This window comes from Dromiciops gliroides, chromosome 3 (genome assembly GCF_019393635.1).
Source record: "Dromiciops gliroides isolate mDroGli1 chromosome 3, mDroGli1.pri, whole genome shotgun sequence".
Taxonomy (NCBI): Eukaryota; Metazoa; Chordata; class Mammalia; order Microbiotheria; family Microbiotheriidae; genus Dromiciops; species Dromiciops gliroides.
The window spans coordinates 548,701,073-548,720,081 of NC_057863.1; the positions used below are offsets into that span (position 1 = coordinate 548,701,073).

The following is a 19,009-nucleotide window of genomic DNA, read 5'->3' on the forward strand; positions in this document are numbered from 1 at the left end:
CCTTACTACTCCATTATTATATTCTGGACCTTTCTTTACTTCATTAACTTTGGGGGGCATCAAAGAGAATCTCCTCCTATATAAATATCAATCTCCTATAGTGGTCAGCCCTGACCACTATCCACTATCCAATTTTCTTCTTCCCAATTTCAACCGTTGACATGGGGGCCATGACTGCAGACATCTGAAGAACTGCTTCCCTTACTTTAATCAAATCCATCAGGAGGGATGACTTGAAAGTCCAGTCAAGCCGCAGGGCCTCATTCTTCAGCAAGTCCTCCAAACTGCCCCGGCAACAGTGCTCAAACACAATGGCAGACACACCCAGATCAGTAAAGAAGCCCAGGCAGAGATTCACATTCTCATGTCTCAGGTCCCTCATCTGTAGAGGCAAGAGAGGAAGAAATGTACTGGTGGGAAGCAATCAAGGGCTCTCTTATCCTAAGGATCTTAGAACATCAGAGCTGGAATGATTTTAGAGACCCTCCAGGCATAAAGGCATAAAACCTAGAGTTGTAAGGCACTTTAGAAATGGTCTAATCCGGGCAGCTAGGTGGCGCAGAGGATAGAGCACTGGCCCTGGAGTCAGGAGTACCTGAGTTCAAATCCAGCCTCAGACACTTAACACTCACTAGCTGTGTGACCCTGGGCAAGTCACTTAACCCCAATTGCCTCACTAAAAAAAAAAAAAAAAAAAAAAAAAAAAAAAAGAAATGGTCTAATCCAATTCCATCCTATCTTCTCTAGCAGATTATCTACTCCGTCAACCCCACTCTCACTTATCTTCAATCTCTCTGTGTATTCTGGCTGACAAACTACTGCTTACAAACATGCCCATGTCTCTCCCATCCTCAAAAAACCCAGTTGATCTATGGCATCTCCACTAGCTATCTTCTCATATCTTTCCTCCCTTTTATGGCTAAACTCTTGGATCTCTGCCTCCTTTCCTCCCATTCTCTTCTTAACTTTCTATAGTTTGACTTTCCAATTCATCATTCAACTGACACTTTTTTCTCCAAAGCTACTAATGATCTCTTTTGTTTGTTTGTTTGTTTGTTTGTTTTTGCGGGGCAATGAGGGTTAAGTGACTTGCCCAGGGTCACACAGCTAGTAAGTGTCAAGTGTCTGAGGCTGGATTTGAACTCAGGTCCTCCTGAATCCAGGGCAAGTGATTTATCCACTGCGCCACCTAGCTGCCCCCATCTAATGATCTCTTAATTGCCAAAACCTTTAGTTCCCTCTCCTTGTTATACAGAGGAAGCAACTGAGAACCAGAAATGGAAAGTTACTTCCTAAAGTCTCACAGCAAATTCATGACAGAGTCAAGACCCTCCCAACTCCTAGACCCTTTCCATTGTACCACACTGCCTTTTATTCAAGAATGGGACTGGCCTTCTACTTCCCCAGGATTGGGGACACAGAAAGACCTTTTCCAATTCCCACTGGTGGGTTCATATTTATGCATGGAGAGAGTAGACCTACACTGCTCTTTGAAGGGCATGACCAATTTCTGCCATTCCACCCCTTATCCACATCTAAAAATTTTCCATTCATTCATATCTGAAAGTCATTATTAGTGATTCATTCCTTTGATGTAATCATTTCCTTCTCTGAGTAATGTATTTTGAAAGATCAAATTCCCCTTTGAATGAAAATATTTCTTTTTTCCCCTGATAAGAGAAATGGGACAGTAGGAGAGCTTGAAGGTCCTGAGTATGGGCATGGGTGAATGGGAGGAAATGTAGATAAAAAGGGGAAGTAGTGTCACTTGAAGATTTCATTTAGCCTCAGAAAGTTTTCCTATAGGCTGGTCTTCCTTGTTGACTGACTGTGTTGGCTTCTTTTCTCAGCACTTTTCTGGCTTATCTTTCCCCATCACCTTCATGGCACTAGTGGGCTAGAACTATGCCATCTCTAGAAAGAGTTCTGAAAATCCCAGTGTTCAGTAGACAGAAGACACTATATCTATTTTGTTCTAATGCCCCAAGCATTTAATAAGCACTTACTTGAATATCTCCATTTCCCCTTTTCATTCTCTTCTCCTCCACACCCATTCTAGGGACCTTTATCTCTTTATTTCCAGCAATGAGCCCCAGTCCTTGGGCAAACGCTTATTAAATTGGAGCACAACATATATTGTGAACATTGGAAATGGGATCACTGCTGGAGATACAGAGATGAAGGATCCATGGTCCCTGATTTCAAGGAATTTATAGTAGAAAAGATATTATCCAATTAATTAAAATTCAAAAGAGAAAATGATTAAATATAAAGGAGAGTTCCAAAATGCTATCATGAAGGAGAAAATTGGTGATGGTGATGTTAGTAATAATGTTGATGATGGTAATGGTAACCATTATGATGGTAATGACTATAATGGTGTTCATGGTATTATTGGTGATATTTGTGAACAGTAGTGATTGTGGTATGACGTTGGTGATCGGGATAGCAGTGATGTTTATGTTAGCAATGATGGTGATCATATTGGTAAGGTGCTGACAGTCATGTTGATATTATGGCCACCATGCAACAGCATGGGACTACCCTGGGACTTCCCTTATCACTTGGGGTAATTTCAACCTGGAGCATCCTTCTGCCATGTCTGTCCCTTTCTCCCATTCGTGAATGACTTTGGGGACTTCCACTTTGGAGATAAGCTCAGGCATATCCTTCACTCTTTTTGTCTGTGCTTTGGATTCTCTAAGTTTAATTACTATGCCCCCATAGGTATGTTTTTTCCCTCTGCTCCCAGATTTTCAGCTCCCTTTTTATTTTGTTTTCCCCCATTTGAATGTAAGTTCCTTGAGGGCAGTGAATTTCTTTCTTTTTGTTTGTATTTGTATTTCCAGTGATTTTTAAATGCTTGTTACCTTGCCTATTGCCCAACAAAAATACTGGTAATGATAGTGGGAGTGATGTGAGATAGCTGCTTTAGTTACCCGCTATATCCCGAGGGTCCCTAGGTTTAGCTCTGGGATGCTCTAAGTTTTTGATTCTCTGATGAAGATAGTAGTGATGGTGAGACAGATAATGATGTTGGTGATAATGATGTAGGACAATGGTGATTAGCAATGCTATTGATGTTAATGATAGCGATGGTGATGAAGGTAATGGTGAGGGTACCATAGGATCACAGAATCATAGAATGTTCATTGACACCTTAGAGATTATTTAGTCCAAACTTCATTCTAGAGACAAGTAAACTGAACACATAGAGGCAAGTAAACTAAACAGATAGTATTTAGCAGAGTTAGGATCCAAACCCAGATATTCTAATTTCAAATACAGCATCCCATGATGATTGAAATACTGTTGTTCATGGAGCTAGGGCTAGGAACTGGATCTGTAATTTCTTTGACATAGAGATTTCCCAAGTGGGGAAACTTCTTCTACCAATACAGGTTGTTACCTTTTTTGAAACTTATAGTCTTAAAAAGTTGCCTAGACATCTCTCCCACGGAAGTGTAATGATTGGAATGACACCACCTGCTGGAGACTTACTGTAGAAAAGCTCTGCCATGAGGTGAAGGTCTCTGAGGGCAAGACCATGGGTCTTTTCTTTGGCGTCAGGAAGTGACAGTTTGCTTGTGGGAGGAAGAAGGGGCATCCTGGCGCTCTGACTCGCTCTCTTTCCTGAGGACTCCGGTGGAGAAGGGAGCTAGAAATGCGCTCTCCCTTTAATAGATAAATGAATGTAGGCCTTTCTCTCTCTCTTTACCAAATTCTTATTCTCCTTAATAAATGCTTAAAAGTCTAACTCTTACTAAAGCTTATAATTTATTGGTGACCACTCATTAGATATTTTAGACAGTATAGCTAGAATTTTAGCCCCTTACAGAGGTTGTTGATAAGAAGATAGTCTCCACATTCATGAACATATTTATAGTAGCATTTTTTGTAGTAGCAAAGAACTGGGAACAAAGTAAATGCCTACCCATTGGGGAATGGCTAAACAAATTGTGGTAAATGAATGTGATGCAATATTACATTGCTATAAGAAATAATGTATGTGGTGAATACAGAGAAGCATGTAAAGATCCATATGAACTGATGCAAAATGAAGTAAGCAGAGCCATGAAAACAACACACAGAGTAATTACAACAATGTAAATGGAAAGAAAAAAAGCCACAAAATGACCACTATAGAATATTGCAAAATTATAAAGAACAAGCTTGGCTACATAAAAAGGCAGCTCCCCTCACCCTTTTGCAAAAGTACTAGATACACGGGATGGGGCAACTAGATGGCAGAGTGGATAGAGCACTGACCCTGAACTTGAGAGGACCTGAGTTCAAATCTCACCTTAGACACTTATTAGCTGTGTGACCCTGAGTAACTCATTTAATCCCAATTGCCTTAAACATCTGGAGCCATCTCCAGTCATCCTGATATATATCTTGCCACTGGACACAGATGGCTCTGGAGGAGAGTGAGGTTGGTGACCTCACGCAGCCACAGCCTTCCCTGACTTAAATCCAATTCAGTGCAAGTCATGATGTCCGATGTCATGGTCCTCTTCAAGAACAAAGGACAAACAACAACAGCAACAGCAACAACAAGATCTACAGGACAGAACATTGTGTATATTTGCAGATTTTTGTTTTCGTAAAGGCTGGCTCTCCTTATCTCAGCCAGGCTAGAAGTTTAGGAGCTATTCCTAAACCATTCCTTGTATAGGATCTTTGACTTGCTTTGTTTCCTGTTGAGCTAGTTTGGTCCTCCTTGGGCAATCTGGTGGCCTGCCACTTCTGGGGGTTAATGATATTGATGCCAGACTTAGTGTGGACACTTGATTGGCCAAGACCATTGCAGCTCAGAATTTCTGAGCCTTAGAAATCCACTAGCCTCAGCCTCCTGAATTACAAGAAATGCCTACCTGACTTTTCAGATTTTTTCAATGCATTAATTGACTTTGCTGATTTTTTGATCCCTTCTTCCTATTTTTATTTTTTCATCTTTTCAAATGTTATTTGTTATAAGGGATGGCTGGCTCTCTGGGAGAGAGGAGAGAACTTTTTGGATATAAAAAGAAAAGATATCATTAAAATTTATTTTTAAAAATAAAAAAGAAAGTTGCCTAGAGCAATGAGAAGTTAAGTGACTTGCCCAAGGTCACAGAGACAGGATGAAACAGAAGCGAGGCTTGAACCTGGGTCTTCCTGACTAGTGCTATGACCTCTACATACTGGGGATAAAGATGATGGTTATGGCTATGGTTCATAGACCAGACCTTCCTATCATGAGTAGGACTTTCTTAGAGAAAAGGAAACTAGCAAGTTGTTGAGACTAACCCTGTATCTCAGCAGGAGTTCCCTCTATACACAGGGATAACACATAAATATATGCATGTGCACATGCACATACACATGCACACAGCAAATAAAGCCAACTCCATGATACAACCAGGAGTTTAGACTTTGCTGAGCACTCTTTCCCCATCCCTGCCCCCTAAGATATCATACCCAAGGAGTGCCTTTTCTTAGCAGTACCTTTTTCAGTAGCTTCACAGAACTCTGACGGAGCTCCAGGGATGTTCCAGCCTTGAACTTCTTCAGCCAAACCCAGTCTCCCTGTTGACGGAGAGCAATATCATTTATGAAGCCCAGCCTTTCCAAAGAGATGTCCTGCCTGGGCACTCAGACCTTGGGCTGATCAGGCCTCCTGGCATTCATACCATGTCCAAAAACATTTTTTTTTACCACATATCTAGTCATTGCCCAGGATGGCTAACCTGCTAGTGATGAGCCTTGGGTCCATCCTCTCTCGTTCAATCTCCACCCCACATAGGCCATCTGTGACCAGATCTTCTATACACCCCTTCTCTCTCCACACCCTGGAACTCCCTGGGATTTACAAAGAGTCATTGGAGCTCTTTGAAGGGGCTGGAGAGCGACATGGACAGGCATATGTCTTGGGAAAATCACTTTGGCAGCTAAGCAGAGGATAGACTGAGCTGGGAGAGGCTTGAGGCAGGCAAGCCATCCAGCAGGCCATTGTAAGAGTCCAGGCATGAAGGGATGAGGTCCTGGACAAGGGGGGAGGGTGCAAGAGAGAATGTGGAGTAGAAAGAACAGAATGAATACAAGAAATGTGAACGTAGAAAGTATGAGATCTGGCAACAGATGGACTGGGTGGGGTGAGGGAAATTGAAGAGGGGAGGATGACCCCAAAGCTCATCACCAGAGAGTTGGCCACCCCAGTGGCTGGAGATTTTTAGCCACAGCGACTCAAAGTCTTTGATCTGCGTCAGTGGATAAAGGACTCATACTAACAAGATCATTGATTTTCGAAGTATCATTATCCTAATATTGGGGCAGCCAGATGGTGCAGTGGATAGAGCACTGATCTTGGAGTCACAAAGGTATGATTCCAAATCCAGTCTTAGATGTTTTACTAGCTGTGTGACCCTGGACAACTCACTTAACTTCCATATATCTCAGCTTCCTCATCCGTAAGATGGGCACAATAATAATGCCAACCTCCTAGGACTGTAACGAGAGAATGTCTGTAAAAAACAGCTTAGTGTCTCTTGCATAGTAGGTAGTTAATAAATGGTTATTTTTTAACCTCCTTCTTCCTAATGATCGACACTTAAAAGTTTTACAACTCTAGACAAGTCATTTCACCTGACTGAGCCTCAATGTCCTTATCTGTTAAAGGGCAATAGTACCTACTTACCAGAACTACTGAGAGACTCTAAGGGTCTTGCTTACCCAATACTCTCCCCGATGGACTCGAGATATGAGGCCTCACCTGGTACAAGGCCATGTTGGAGGGCTCTGGTGGGGCTGAGAGACCCCTCCCTGGAGACTGAACCTCTGAGCTGAGGCTCTTGTCATCTGAGGGGCTCCGGGAGTTGCTGAGGGTGTCCAGGGTGAGTTTCTGGGGAGGCCGGGACAGGAGTCAGGATCAACCCCATAGGACAACTGGGGTAACAGCCACAATCCCCCTCCCCAACCCTCACCACTAGAGGCCCTGCCTGAGCTGCTGAGTTTACCCTCCGGCTCATTGGAGGATGGGTGAAGGTGAGGTCTTCCAAGGTCAGCATAATCTTGTTGGGGCCTCCTCCAGGCTGGAACTGCAGAGTCCTGATTGTGGGAGAGACATTTCAAATCAAGATCCCTTCTAGTTCTGAGATGTTCTGTTCTGAATTTCTTTCCATCTCTAACATTCTGTGTCCCATGGCCCATTTCAGTTCTAAGATTCTATGTTCTAAGCTTGCTTCTAGCTTTAACATTCTGTGTTCTATATCCTAAAATCACTTTAAGCTCCGACATTCCATGTTCTATAGTCTAACACTCTACATTCTGTGTTCTAAGGTCCCTTTCAGTTTTAACATTGTATGTTCTCAGGACTATTTTAGCTCTGAAATTCTCCATTCTCAGATATCTTAAATCCCTAACTGTTCTAAGGTCCCTTTCAGTCCTGAAATTGTATAAGTCAGTGAGGCCAATGTTGACAGAGATGAAAAGGGGATCCTTAAAGGGTATGAAGGAATCATCTTCACATGCAAGGTCTTAGTTTTACCTGAGAATTCTCACCTGATGAGGTAAATGAGACCCAGGCCTCCAAGCACTAGGGTAGACGCTGATATCAGAGCCAGAAGAGGAACCAAGGACCACCCATCTGCAGAAAGACCAGAGAACAGAGGAGTCATTTGCATGCATATCCATGGAGAGTTCAAAGAATGTGGGAGTTGGGAAGGGCTACTGGGCCAGCATCTGGAGCTAAACTGCTGCCCTGTGGGTAGCTCTGATAAAATAACTATTGTGAAGCATGTTGACCTGGGAGTGGAGAGATAATGGATTCTAGGTTCTGCTCTGCCACTAATTTAATGTGTGACTTTGGATAGATCACTTCCTCTCTCTAGGTCTCAGTTTCCTCTTCTGTAAAAGGAGGAGTTGGACTGGATCATTTTTAAGGGTCCTTCCAGCACTAACATTCTCTAATTTCAGTGTCTAAGGGCTTCCTAGAGGAGGGAACTTGAGGAGGGACTTTTTTTTTTTTACGGGGCAATGAGGGTTAAGTGACTTGCCCAGGGTCACACAGTTAGTGTCAAGTGTCTGAGGCCGGATTTGAACTCAGGTCCTCCTGAATCCAGGGCCAGTGTTTTATCCACTGTGTCACCTACGTGCCCCCTGGAGGGCCTTATTAATGAAGTTTCTGCTGCATTGTATAGGTAAGATGCATAATCCTAGCTGTAGGAGCAGAAAACAGAGCAAAGAGAACCTGCTTCATTCAGACCCTATTTCCACCTGCAGACTCTTTCTGCCTGTACCAGCCCAGTTGTTCCTCAGGATTTCCTAAGAAGACATCTAGAGGAGCTAGTTGAACTGAATCTGACACTGAAGGAATGAGGCTTTCCTCCCATTTCACAATTTTCTCACACCTTGAAGGTATAAGATCTGCTCAGCATCACCGCCCAATAAGGTAACACCTAGAACCCATAGAAGGGAAATGGGACCACCCAACCAAGGCTAAAAATCTCTGTTTTGTCATGGTAACCAGGGGATCAGAAAAGAAGTAAGAGCATAAAGTGTGGGCTTGGAGTTAGGAAGATCCTTGGTTCAAATCCCTCTTTTGACACTTACTAGCTATGTAACCACAGGTAAGTCACATACCCTGAGCCTCAGGAAACTCCTCAAGACTGTAAGTAATCAACAGGTTAGGTCCTTAATATATTGAAATATAACCTGATTAGTATTATAGGAGTAAACAAGAGGAATGTGGGTAAAAGCCAGGGCTGACTCAGTAAAGGTAACTGTGGTCTAGTGAATAAAGTTCAGGACATGGTGACAGGAGACCTGTATTCAAATTCTCCTGACTTCTGCACTTGCAGGCTGTGTGGCATGGGCCTACTTTCTTCATTTTTAGAATGGTAATAATAATACTTGCACTTCCTACTTTACAGATGTAAATTAAAAGATCATTATCAAGGCTCTTTGTCAGTCTCCCAGCAATAACCCAGGGCTTTTTTTGAGGGACTTGGTTATGCATCAGTGAGACCACTCAAGAGTTATATCCCCAAGGAAAAGTGAACATTCTTTGACTATGAGTTATCTCGAGGCTCAGAGCACTTTCCTGTTAAGGTGTGGGGCTGGCAGGGTGTGGTGGGGATGCTGGAGACAACCAAGCATTGCCAACCAAGAATTGCCCCTTCTCCATTGAAGAATTCATAGAGACTACATGGAGGAGTTTGGAGAAATCAGAATATGTTGTAAAATATTATAATGAGCCTACAGCATACTTTGGGGGAAGGGGAAGGGAGAGCAGGAGTTTTTATAAGGTTGTGAATCAGAAATGTGTGACAGAAAACTTTAACCCTTAGAGAACCCATCATTAATAAAAAGCTATATAGAATTTAACCTCCAAGGTATCTTGTTTCTGGAGATGTCTTCCACTGTAACCACTTGTAGGGGTCAAGAACAAATGTTCTGTTCGGTAGACATCATGTATGTTGGAGCTGGGGAAATTCCTCAGAACAAAGACCATGGCATGCCAAATCTAGAAGGGCTTCAATAAATTTATTATTTATTTAGAAAAATAGAATACTAAATCTGAAAGGGTCCTTAAGATACAAAAGAGTGTAAAATGTAGAATATCGGAGCTGGAAAGATCCTTAAAATGTAAAGTGGATTGTAAATAGAAAGATGAAACTGGCATCAGGAAGACCTAAGTTGGAATCACACCTCATATGCTGACTAGCCCAGAGGCAAGTCACTTAACTCATTTTGCTCATCTGTAAAATGAGTATAACAATAGCCCCTACACCGTAGCTTTGTTGTAGGGATAAAATGAGATTACACAAATAAAAAGTGTTTCCCAAACCTTAAAGTGCTATATAAATGCTAGCCGTATTTCCTATTCTTTGGAGAATAGATCTGGCAGGCAGCTGCACCTGAGAGATCACATTTTACAGATGAGAAAACTGAGGATCGAAGATAATGTTATCGGGGCAGCTAGGTGGTGCAGTGGATAGAGCACCCACCCTGGAGTCAGGAGGACCTGAGTTCAAATCTGGCCTCAGACACTTGACACTTACTAGCTGTGTGTCCCTGGACAAGCCACTTAACCTCAATTGCCTCACCTCCCCCACCAAAAAAACCCCAAAGATAATACTATCTAAAGCTCTTTGAAAATTTTACTGTTAAATGAAGGTTAGTTGCTGTTGTTATTATTGGTGGTGTTTTAATGTCGTTCTCATCCTTTTCAATGGGATCCAGAGAGATACAGTCAAGGGACAAATTATTATCTCACTATTATGCTTTTTATGGTTAATGTTCTATGAATTATTGCACAAGGGGATAAAGCAAGTACTTTTTGTAATTACATAAAGGATTAGGCTCCCTGGAAGGCATCCTGTCCTTGGTACACTCCAATAGCTCACAAGATGACAGGGATGACAAGCATCTCATCACTTTCCCACATCATTTTGATTTCCTCTTCTAGTTCTCTATATGCATTTTGAACACTTTTTCTTCCTCTCCTCTTCTTCTACCATGAAGCTTAGACATTAAACCCATTTGGTGTGGAAACATTTGTTTTTTAAATTTGCCTTTTTCCCTGGATTTATATTATCTTCCATTGTGGGTAACAGTTCAGTCAATGAGCATCATTATTAAATAGGGGATGACTTGTCCAAAGTCACACAGCTAATAATTAGCCAAGACTTGAATCTTGGTCTTCCAATACCTTGATCAGGGTTCTTTCCACTCTATTCCACATTTTAGGATTCAGACGAGAGCCTCCAACAGATTAAAAAAATGCCCTGATGAGAATTTCACTATTGATTATCCCCTTGCTTCCCTTCATATCATCCAGGAGGCCTTCCCAATTCCCTCAAGTCCAGAGGGGGAAATTTCTAGTCTGAACCTCATATCCCCTTTTCATGACCTTCTCTATGGTCCTTATCATACTCTGCCTTGTAAAGTAGTTATCTATCTCAGCATACAGTGTATCTCCTAACATTGCATGGTATTATATAGTGTATCTTGTCTAACTCTGCCTCCTGCTCAGAACCCAGTCCATGGCCCTGCATGCTTTCAGAGAATGTCTGTTGAATAAATTCACTAAATGTTCTTAATGATGAAAAGAAAACTCTCCCACCAGTCCATGTCAAATATGAAGAAAGGAAGGATCTTTGAACGGCTATCCAATGGAATCTTCTGCCTGTGTTCTTCTATAGCTTCCTCTAGCATCAGCTTGATTAATTAGACCATTCTCCATGGAGGAAAATCCCCTCAATGGAGTGATTTGGTTGGGACCCAAGAAGGGTCTTCTAAACCCTAAAGATATCAATTTTAGTGCTTGTTATTCCCCTATTCTAGCTTCAACCTATTTTCTCTTTCTTTGATCTCTTTGGGGTATAGTTCTGGGGGTGGTATGCTGCTGGGTCAAAGGCTTTATCATTAGGTCATTATTAATAACTTTGGGGGCATAATTCCACATTGCTTTTGAGAATGTTTGGGCCCACTCTATCAACAATGCATTAACATGCCTGTGTGCTTGTTTTCCTACATTTTTGCTAATCTGATGGGTATGAGGTAGAACTTTACAATTTCTTTAATTTGCATTTCTCTAATTATTACTGACTCGAAGCATTTTTATATCACTATAAATATCCTGGGTTTCTTCCCTTGAGAAGTGCCTGTTCATATCCTTGGACCAATTATCATTTGTGGGATGGATGGATCTTGGATCTTGAAGGGCTTTTTTTGGTTTTCCAGGGTGTCTTATAACATGCCAATATCCTTGGTAAAGGTTGTAGTCTGGAATTCATCATGATCAATTAAGTTCTTAGAGATCAGTTGCAACCATTACAGGGCAGCAACAAAACCCAGGAGTAGTACCAGTAGATGGAAAGAGAGAGAGGGAAGTGAATCCTTAGCAATGATTTGGGTCTTCCTATGCTTGACTTTTCAGAAGATGGCACACATCTCCCATCTTTTGCAGAGACTAGGTGTCTGGGATGTCATATATGCTATCAGAACAGGTTGTTTACTGAACGGCTTTTTTAGAAGAGGGGAGGGATATATTTGGAAATTAAAGTGATAGGAAAACAAAAAACAATAAAAACCATTTAAAAATAGCATTGGTTTGACTATAATCCACTCCTTTCTCCCTGATGAGATTTTTATATGGCTCCTGATCAATAATGTTGTTGAATGTATAGGTCTACTTTTTTATTTTCAAGGATTAGACTATGACCTATATTCAGGTGTGGACTATATTTAGACTAATAAAACACTTTTTATGCCAAAATTCTCAATAATTCTCTAAGAGATGACTATTCATGTAGAACTTCTCACATTCTCCCCCTTCTTGCTAACTTATATATATCCTCCATGCCTTTGCATACATGCTTTCCTCTTCCTGAAAATGAACTTTTCCAATCATGTGTCTCTACTTAAACAAATTCTCTTTGTCCTTTAAGGGCCAAATCCCACCTTCTCAAGGAAGCTTTGTTTAACTACTTTAGTTCTCTTCATTTGTTTTTTGGTTTTGGGGGTTTTTTAGTGAGGCAATTGGGGTTAAGTGACTTGCCCAGGGTCACACAGCTAGTAAGTGTTAAGTGTCTGAGGCCGGATTTGACCTCAGGTACTCCTGACTCCAGGGCCAGTACTCTACTATAGTTCTCAATGAGTTTTTCCTCTTCTGGGGCTCCCTAGAACTTAGAATCTGAATCTCCCTAGTTGAGTTTCTTATGTGTGATTCTTCCACCTGTTTCTTATGTGTTAATTTTGGGTTACCACTAAAATACGAGTTCCCCAAAGGCAAAGATTGTGTTTCTTCCTTCCTCTGTTTCCTCCACATAGGACTATGCACACAGAAGACATTCTTAATTTATGCTGCTTGAGAGAATCATAGAATCATTGAATAAATAAGTGAATTACCTCCTGTGCACAGAGTGTCTGCATCAAACCAACAGTTGGAGTCAGGGGGAGGTGGTTTTCCTTGTGGAAAGTGAATAGGTCTGCCCAGTGATTGTACTAATTGAGTAGATGTGTCCAGCAAATGGGTTGGATTAAGCTGGCACTTCTGACCATCTGTGTCCAAGATCACATAGCTGGCCAACCTATTTCCTCTCTCATCTGTCCGGATCCTCTGGCTAAAACCAGGCAGGTCCAGAGACATAACGTGATCCTGAAGATGGTTTCCTGAGAGTTGACCCCCTTGTTTCTTAGAGTAATTCAGAGCATTGGCCAGAAGAAAGATGGCATCATAGATAGTCCCAAAGAGTGGGGACACCTGTGAGATCAAAGACAGTATTACTGGTCCAGAAGATAATAAGAAAAGTTTTCCTGGCTTAGGCTGCTCAAAGATCTAGGGATCCAAGCCTTTTACATTCATTGTCACCAGCTTTATCACTGTTAATATCTATAAATATTCTTTTTGGTTGGTTTGACCTTATCTCATCATAAGGACCATTGGAAGCATTGGGACCATTCTCCCAATCTCCATCACTATTATTACCATTACAATTATGATCCCCATCACCACCATTCATATCATCATTACTATCATCAGCACCATGATCATCACTAATAACCATAGATATTATCATCATGATATCCATCATCATTGCAATCATCACCACCACCATCACTAGTAATACTCATCATGATTACCATGATCACCACCATCATTGTAATCAATAGCCACCATTATCCCTACCATCATTATCACCATCACTGCTGCCACCATTATAATTATTGCCATCATAACTGTCATCACATTATCATCATTTTTAGTTTCAGTATCACCATCACTACTACTCCCTTATTAACATTCAATGATGACCACTGCCACCTATCATCTTTATCATGTCATCATCATTACCTCCTCTACGGTATCATCAAATTTTACCAATGAGATAATTGTAAAAAGTACGTAGCACAGTGCCTGGTACATAGTAGGTATTCCATAAATATTTATTCTTTTGCCCTCCTCCAAGATCCATTCCCAAGCCCTCCTCCTTAAATCCATGTTCTAATCTCTGATAGATACAGGGAACTAAGTGAATGGGGTTAGAATTTGTTCCATGAATATGATCAGTGGCAACACTGGATAAGCCATGTAGGACAAAAGGAAATTCTACCCTATCTCTCATTAGAAACCTCTCTTTTCATTCTCCTGCCCTCATTTCATGCTCTTTGTTCCTTTCCCAGGAGCCTGTAAAGAGACAGACAGAGGCAAGTCAATTGCCAAACAGCTGGGCAGGCAAACAGAAACACACAGAGAAAGGAAGAGATGGAGATAGAAAAAAGAGGAAACCAAGGACCTTTCTCTCTGGCATTAGAGAGAGAGAAAGGGAAGAAAAAAACAGAACTAAAAGGACAAAAAATACATGCTCCCACCAAAAAGGGTCAGTGAAAGATAAAAGGATAGAGACTGGGACCTATGATTTAATTGGTACAGAGCACAACTTGTTGAAGAAAGAAGAAGAAAACAAAAACAACAAGAAGAACAAGAACAAGAGGAGGAGGAAGAGGAGAAGGAGGATAAAAGTGTGGGAGAAGAGTTAATATACCAAACAGCACACACACTGGCAAGTCACACAAAGATGTATACACACATTATGAGATTTAGGATTTTGGGCTGTGGAGAACCTGAAGTTGTGTGGCTGGATGGTGGGGAGCAGAGGGATTCTCTGCCCCCAACTTGCTATTAGTTAACCCCCATGGGTTGGGACTGACTTGCTCAGGCTCTGCTTCAGCAGTGATTTCCCCACTCTTCCTCGCAGCTGAGAAGGCTTCATCGAAGTCAGTTGTACCAGACTCCAGACTGATGGTCAGCACAGCATCGTAGGCTTCCTGAAGGCCACCACCATCTCTCAGCACTGGATAGGACCGGTTGCGATAGGGCATCCCATAAAGCAGTGCATCATAAGGGATGAAGACATACCTGCCATCGGTCAGGCCAAGTGCCTGAGCTTGGGCAAGCAGGACTGCCTGTTCGGAGCCACCGAGAAGAACCGAATGCATGCACATCACCACCACTGCAAAGCAAATAGGCAAAAGGGCATCAGGCCCAAGGTCCACTCCACAGACACAAGGCAATGATCCAAGAAGAAAAAAGCCAACAGTAAAAGTATCTTAGAGGGGATTTCTTCTCAGGGAATGGCTGGATTAAACCCAAGAATGGAGTCTGCAGACCTCAAATCCAGTCTTGGTCATATCACCAATGCACTGCATAATATTAGGGAAGCCCTTTAACCTCTTTTGTCTCAGTTTTCTCCTCTATAAAATAATGGATCGGAATTGATTATGTCTAAGGTTCCTTCCAAGTCCAACACCATAATTAATTGGTTGGTAGGATCGTCTCATCCCAGATCTCAGAGTCAGAGGTAGTTTGGAGGATGTAGAATAACCTCTGCCTGAACAGAAATCTCCTTTATGACAGCCTCAAAACAAGTGACCATCCAGCCTCCACTGTTGAAGCACCTCCAATGAAAGCAAGCTCCCTAAGTTCCTGAACCAGCTCTTCTCTCTTTTGTTGTTATTCCATCGTTTCAGTCATGTCCGACTCTTCGTGACCCCATTTGGGGTTTTCTTCGCAGAGATACTGGAGTGGTTTGCCGCTTCCTTCTCCAGCTCATCTTACAGATGAGGAAACTGAGGCAAACAGGGTGAAGTGACTTGCCTGGGGGTCGCACAGCTAATGAGTGTCTGAAGCTAGATTTGAACTCAGGAAAATGATTTTTCCTGGCTGCAGGCCCAGTGTTATATACCCTGAGCCACAAATTTGAGAGTCTCTCTTATATCAAATAAGCATCTGTCTCTCTACAGTTTCCCCTCATTATACTTGGTTCTGCTTTCTGGCATCAAGCTAAGCAAGTGTTATCCCTCATCCACATAACAGCAATTCCAGTATTAGAAGATAGTTATGATCCTGTTTAATCTCTTCCAAATACTCCCAGTTCTCTCAGCTTATCACTAGATGACTCACTCTTCCGTCTTGGTCCTGTGTCATCCTGGGGCAGGTCCTCATCACCTCACGTCTAGACTCTTGCAATAACTTGCTAGTCAGTCTCTCTGCCTCAGCTCCAGTCTCTCTTCCACTCAGTTGTCAAATTGAACTTCCTAAAATGTGGGTCTGATGATGTCACTGCCTATTTAATAAACTCTAGTGGGGGGCAGCTAGGTGGCACAGTGAATAAAGCACTGGCCTTGAATTCAGGAGGACCTGAGTTCAAATCCAGCCTCAGACACTTGACATTAGCTGCGTGACCCTGGGCAAGTCACTTAACCCTCATTGCCCTAAAAAAAAATTTAAATAAGAAAAATTAAAAAAAAACCTCTAGTGGGTCTTTATTACCTTAAAGATCATATATAAAATACTCTATATGGCCTTTAAAGCCCTTCCTAAGCTGTCTCCTTCCTATTTTCTAGTCTTCTTATTTTCCAGTCTCCCTACTTTTTGCTCCTCTAGGTCTCACTTATTTTGAAACACTGTTCTACCTCATGTCATTCTTTTCTGGCTGTCTCCCATCCCTGGAACTCTCTTCTCATCACTTCCATATCCTGCCTTCTCTGGTTTTTTTAAATCTACCTTCAAAAGGAAGCCTTTTCTAATCCTCCTTAATGGTAGTGCCTTCCTAATATTATTATCTCTGACTTCTCTTTTCTACATCTTGTTTATACATAGTCATTGGCATGTTGTCTCCCACATTAGATGCTGGGCTCCTTGAAAGCAGGGGCTATTTTTTGCCTTTGTATATCCAGCAATTAGCACAGTGTTTGGCACATAGTAGGCAATTATTAAATACTTGTTGATGTGACTTGATTTGATTTGGTCTCTACTCTTTTCTCCATTCTTATCTCCCTCTTCTGAAGACTTTAGCTTGCCTAATGGCTTTCTGGAAACATGGTGCCCAGAATTGGGCACAACACTTCAGAAGTCAACTGAGTCAGAGGACAATGAGATTATCACTTTCCCTATTCAGGATAGATACTACATTTCCATTACTTAATACGGCCTTTTGGCTTTCATATTATGCTATTAGCTTAGCACATGAAAACAGGTCTTTTCTTCATTGATTAGCTGCTGTTTCCATCTAGTACTTGTGTAGTTGATTTTTTAAAATCCAAGTGTGGGACTTTAGATTCATTCCCTTTAAATTGCATCCAATTAGAGTCATTTCTAGGCTATTGAAATCTTTTTAAATTGTGATTCTGTTTTTCAAAATATTAACTATCCCTCCAAGTTTCTCATGTTATCCATAAATCTGATAGGCCATTTATGTTTTCATCTAAATCATTGATTAATATGGTGACTGTAACGATTGGAATGACGCCACCTGCTGGAGACTTACTGTAGAAGAGCTCCACCCATGAAGTGAAGGTCTTTGAAGGCAAGACCATGCGTCTTTTCTTTAGTGTCAGGAAGTGACATTTGCTTGTGGGAGGAAGAAGGGGGAGCCTGGCACTCTGACTCAAGCTCTTTTCCTGGGGACTCTGATAGAGAGCAGAGCTAGAAATGTGCTCTCCCTTTAATAGATAGATGAATGTAGGCCTTTCCTTCTCTCTTTACCAAATTCTTATTCTCCTTAATAAATGCTTAAAAGCCTAACTCTTGCTAAAGCTTATAATTTATTGGCGACCACTCATTGGATATTTTAGACAGTTTAGCTAGAATTTTAGCCCCTTAACAGTGACCAAAGAACCAATGATAGGTCTTTGGGGCACTTCATTAGGGACTACCGCACAAGTTGACTTCAACCCATTAATGTGTAGTCTCTGAGTTCAGTCATTCAACATATTCTGCATTCTCCTAACTATGCCATCATCTGGCCTACATTAGAATACTGAGGAAGACAGCCCGTGTCTGAGTGAGTTCAGATGTTCGCCCCCCTCCTCAAAATAAAGAACAGTCTTACACCATAGAGGAGGAAACAGGTTGTAAATTTACTTACCCTTCAACCTATTTGTGTCCTGAAGCTGCTTCAGGGCCCCTACGGCTCCCTGGCCTCCAGGCCCCAGAGAGGTTACAGGCCCCACAGGTAGTCCATGAGTCCTGAGGGCTGAGGTAATCTGTTGGGCTGTGTCCACCCAGACATCCTGGTGGGAGGAGATGACAGCCACATGAGCCCAGCCAAAGTGCCTCAGGACAGCCAACAGGACATGGATGGTGGAGGGCAAAGTGGAGACCAATGTACCTCCTGACTCCGGGGCCCCACATGCCCAGGAGAAAAGGGCCTTGCCCCAGTTCTGGGCCAGGAGTGCTGCTGCTGGGCAGTAGCCAGGATTGGAAGGCCCCACAAAGGTGGCCACAGCACCCCTATAGGAGAGAAAAGCAGCCAGGGCCTGGGGGGTCTTGCAGCCCTCCTCAAGGATCATGTAGTCCAGTCGGTTGCCCAGCTCCAACAAGAAGTCTCTCTTGGCTCGCATGATAGCTAGCTGGGCAGCCACATGGGGGAGAGCTTTGGTGAAGAGGGGGTCACACTCCCATGGACCCAGCACCCCCACAATGAAAGAGCCCTCCTCCTGTGTGGAGTTGGAGCTCAGAGTAGCACCTAGAAGGAGACAGCACAGCATGACACTGAGTAACACCCACCAAAGGGCCCTCAGAAAGCTGAAGAGAAAACCCCATAAGGGCCTGAGAAGCCACAACCCCAAGCCTTGGTGAGCCAGGCAAAGAGGGTCCAGGGTCTTTCCATTCAGATGATTCCAGAGAGAGGCTTCAGCTGTCATGGTCCCCCGTGGCCCTGGGAAAGGCAACAAAGAGCAAGGTCAAGGTCATTCTCAGGTCATCTTCCTACCCACACCCAGCCCAGGCTGAAGGGGAAGGAGCAGATTATCATCAAGCTTTAGAACCTTTGATGCAGAATTTCAAAGTAACTAGTTCAGCCTGTATTTAAGAAGGAAACCCTGCAACATCCATTCGTGTGAGCCTTTCTGGGATTCTTCAAGAGTTTTCATTTTGGTCATTTGTTACAGCACCAGAATATTCATGTAGCTCACTTTGCTTGGCCATTTCCCAATGGATGGGCATCTACTTTGTTCCCAA

The 19,009-nt window shown here is 42.4% G+C and overlaps 1 protein-coding gene across 1 annotated transcript in view; it reads right to left on the reverse strand.

The window, feature by feature from the left end:
* GUCY2F (guanylate cyclase 2F, retinal) overlaps positions 1-18,693 on the reverse strand; it is a 65,565-nt gene extending 46,872 nt beyond the window's left edge. Inside the window, exons 1-8 of the mRNA XM_043993705.1 lie at positions 17,916-18,693; positions 14,698-14,999; positions 12,895-13,249; positions 7,543-7,627; positions 6,999-7,089; positions 6,755-6,883; positions 5,491-5,571; positions 206-382 (exon numbers count right to left, since the gene is read on the reverse strand). Of these exons, the coding sequence (XP_043849640.1) occupies positions 206-382; positions 5,491-5,571; positions 6,755-6,883; positions 6,999-7,089; positions 7,543-7,627; positions 12,895-13,249; positions 14,698-14,999; positions 17,916-18,693 (1,998 nt within the window). The remainder of the gene's footprint in view (positions 1-205; positions 383-5,490; positions 5,572-6,754; positions 6,884-6,998; positions 7,090-7,542; positions 7,628-12,894; positions 13,250-14,697; positions 15,000-17,915) is intronic.
* Positions 18,694-19,009: the final 316 nt, after the last annotated feature.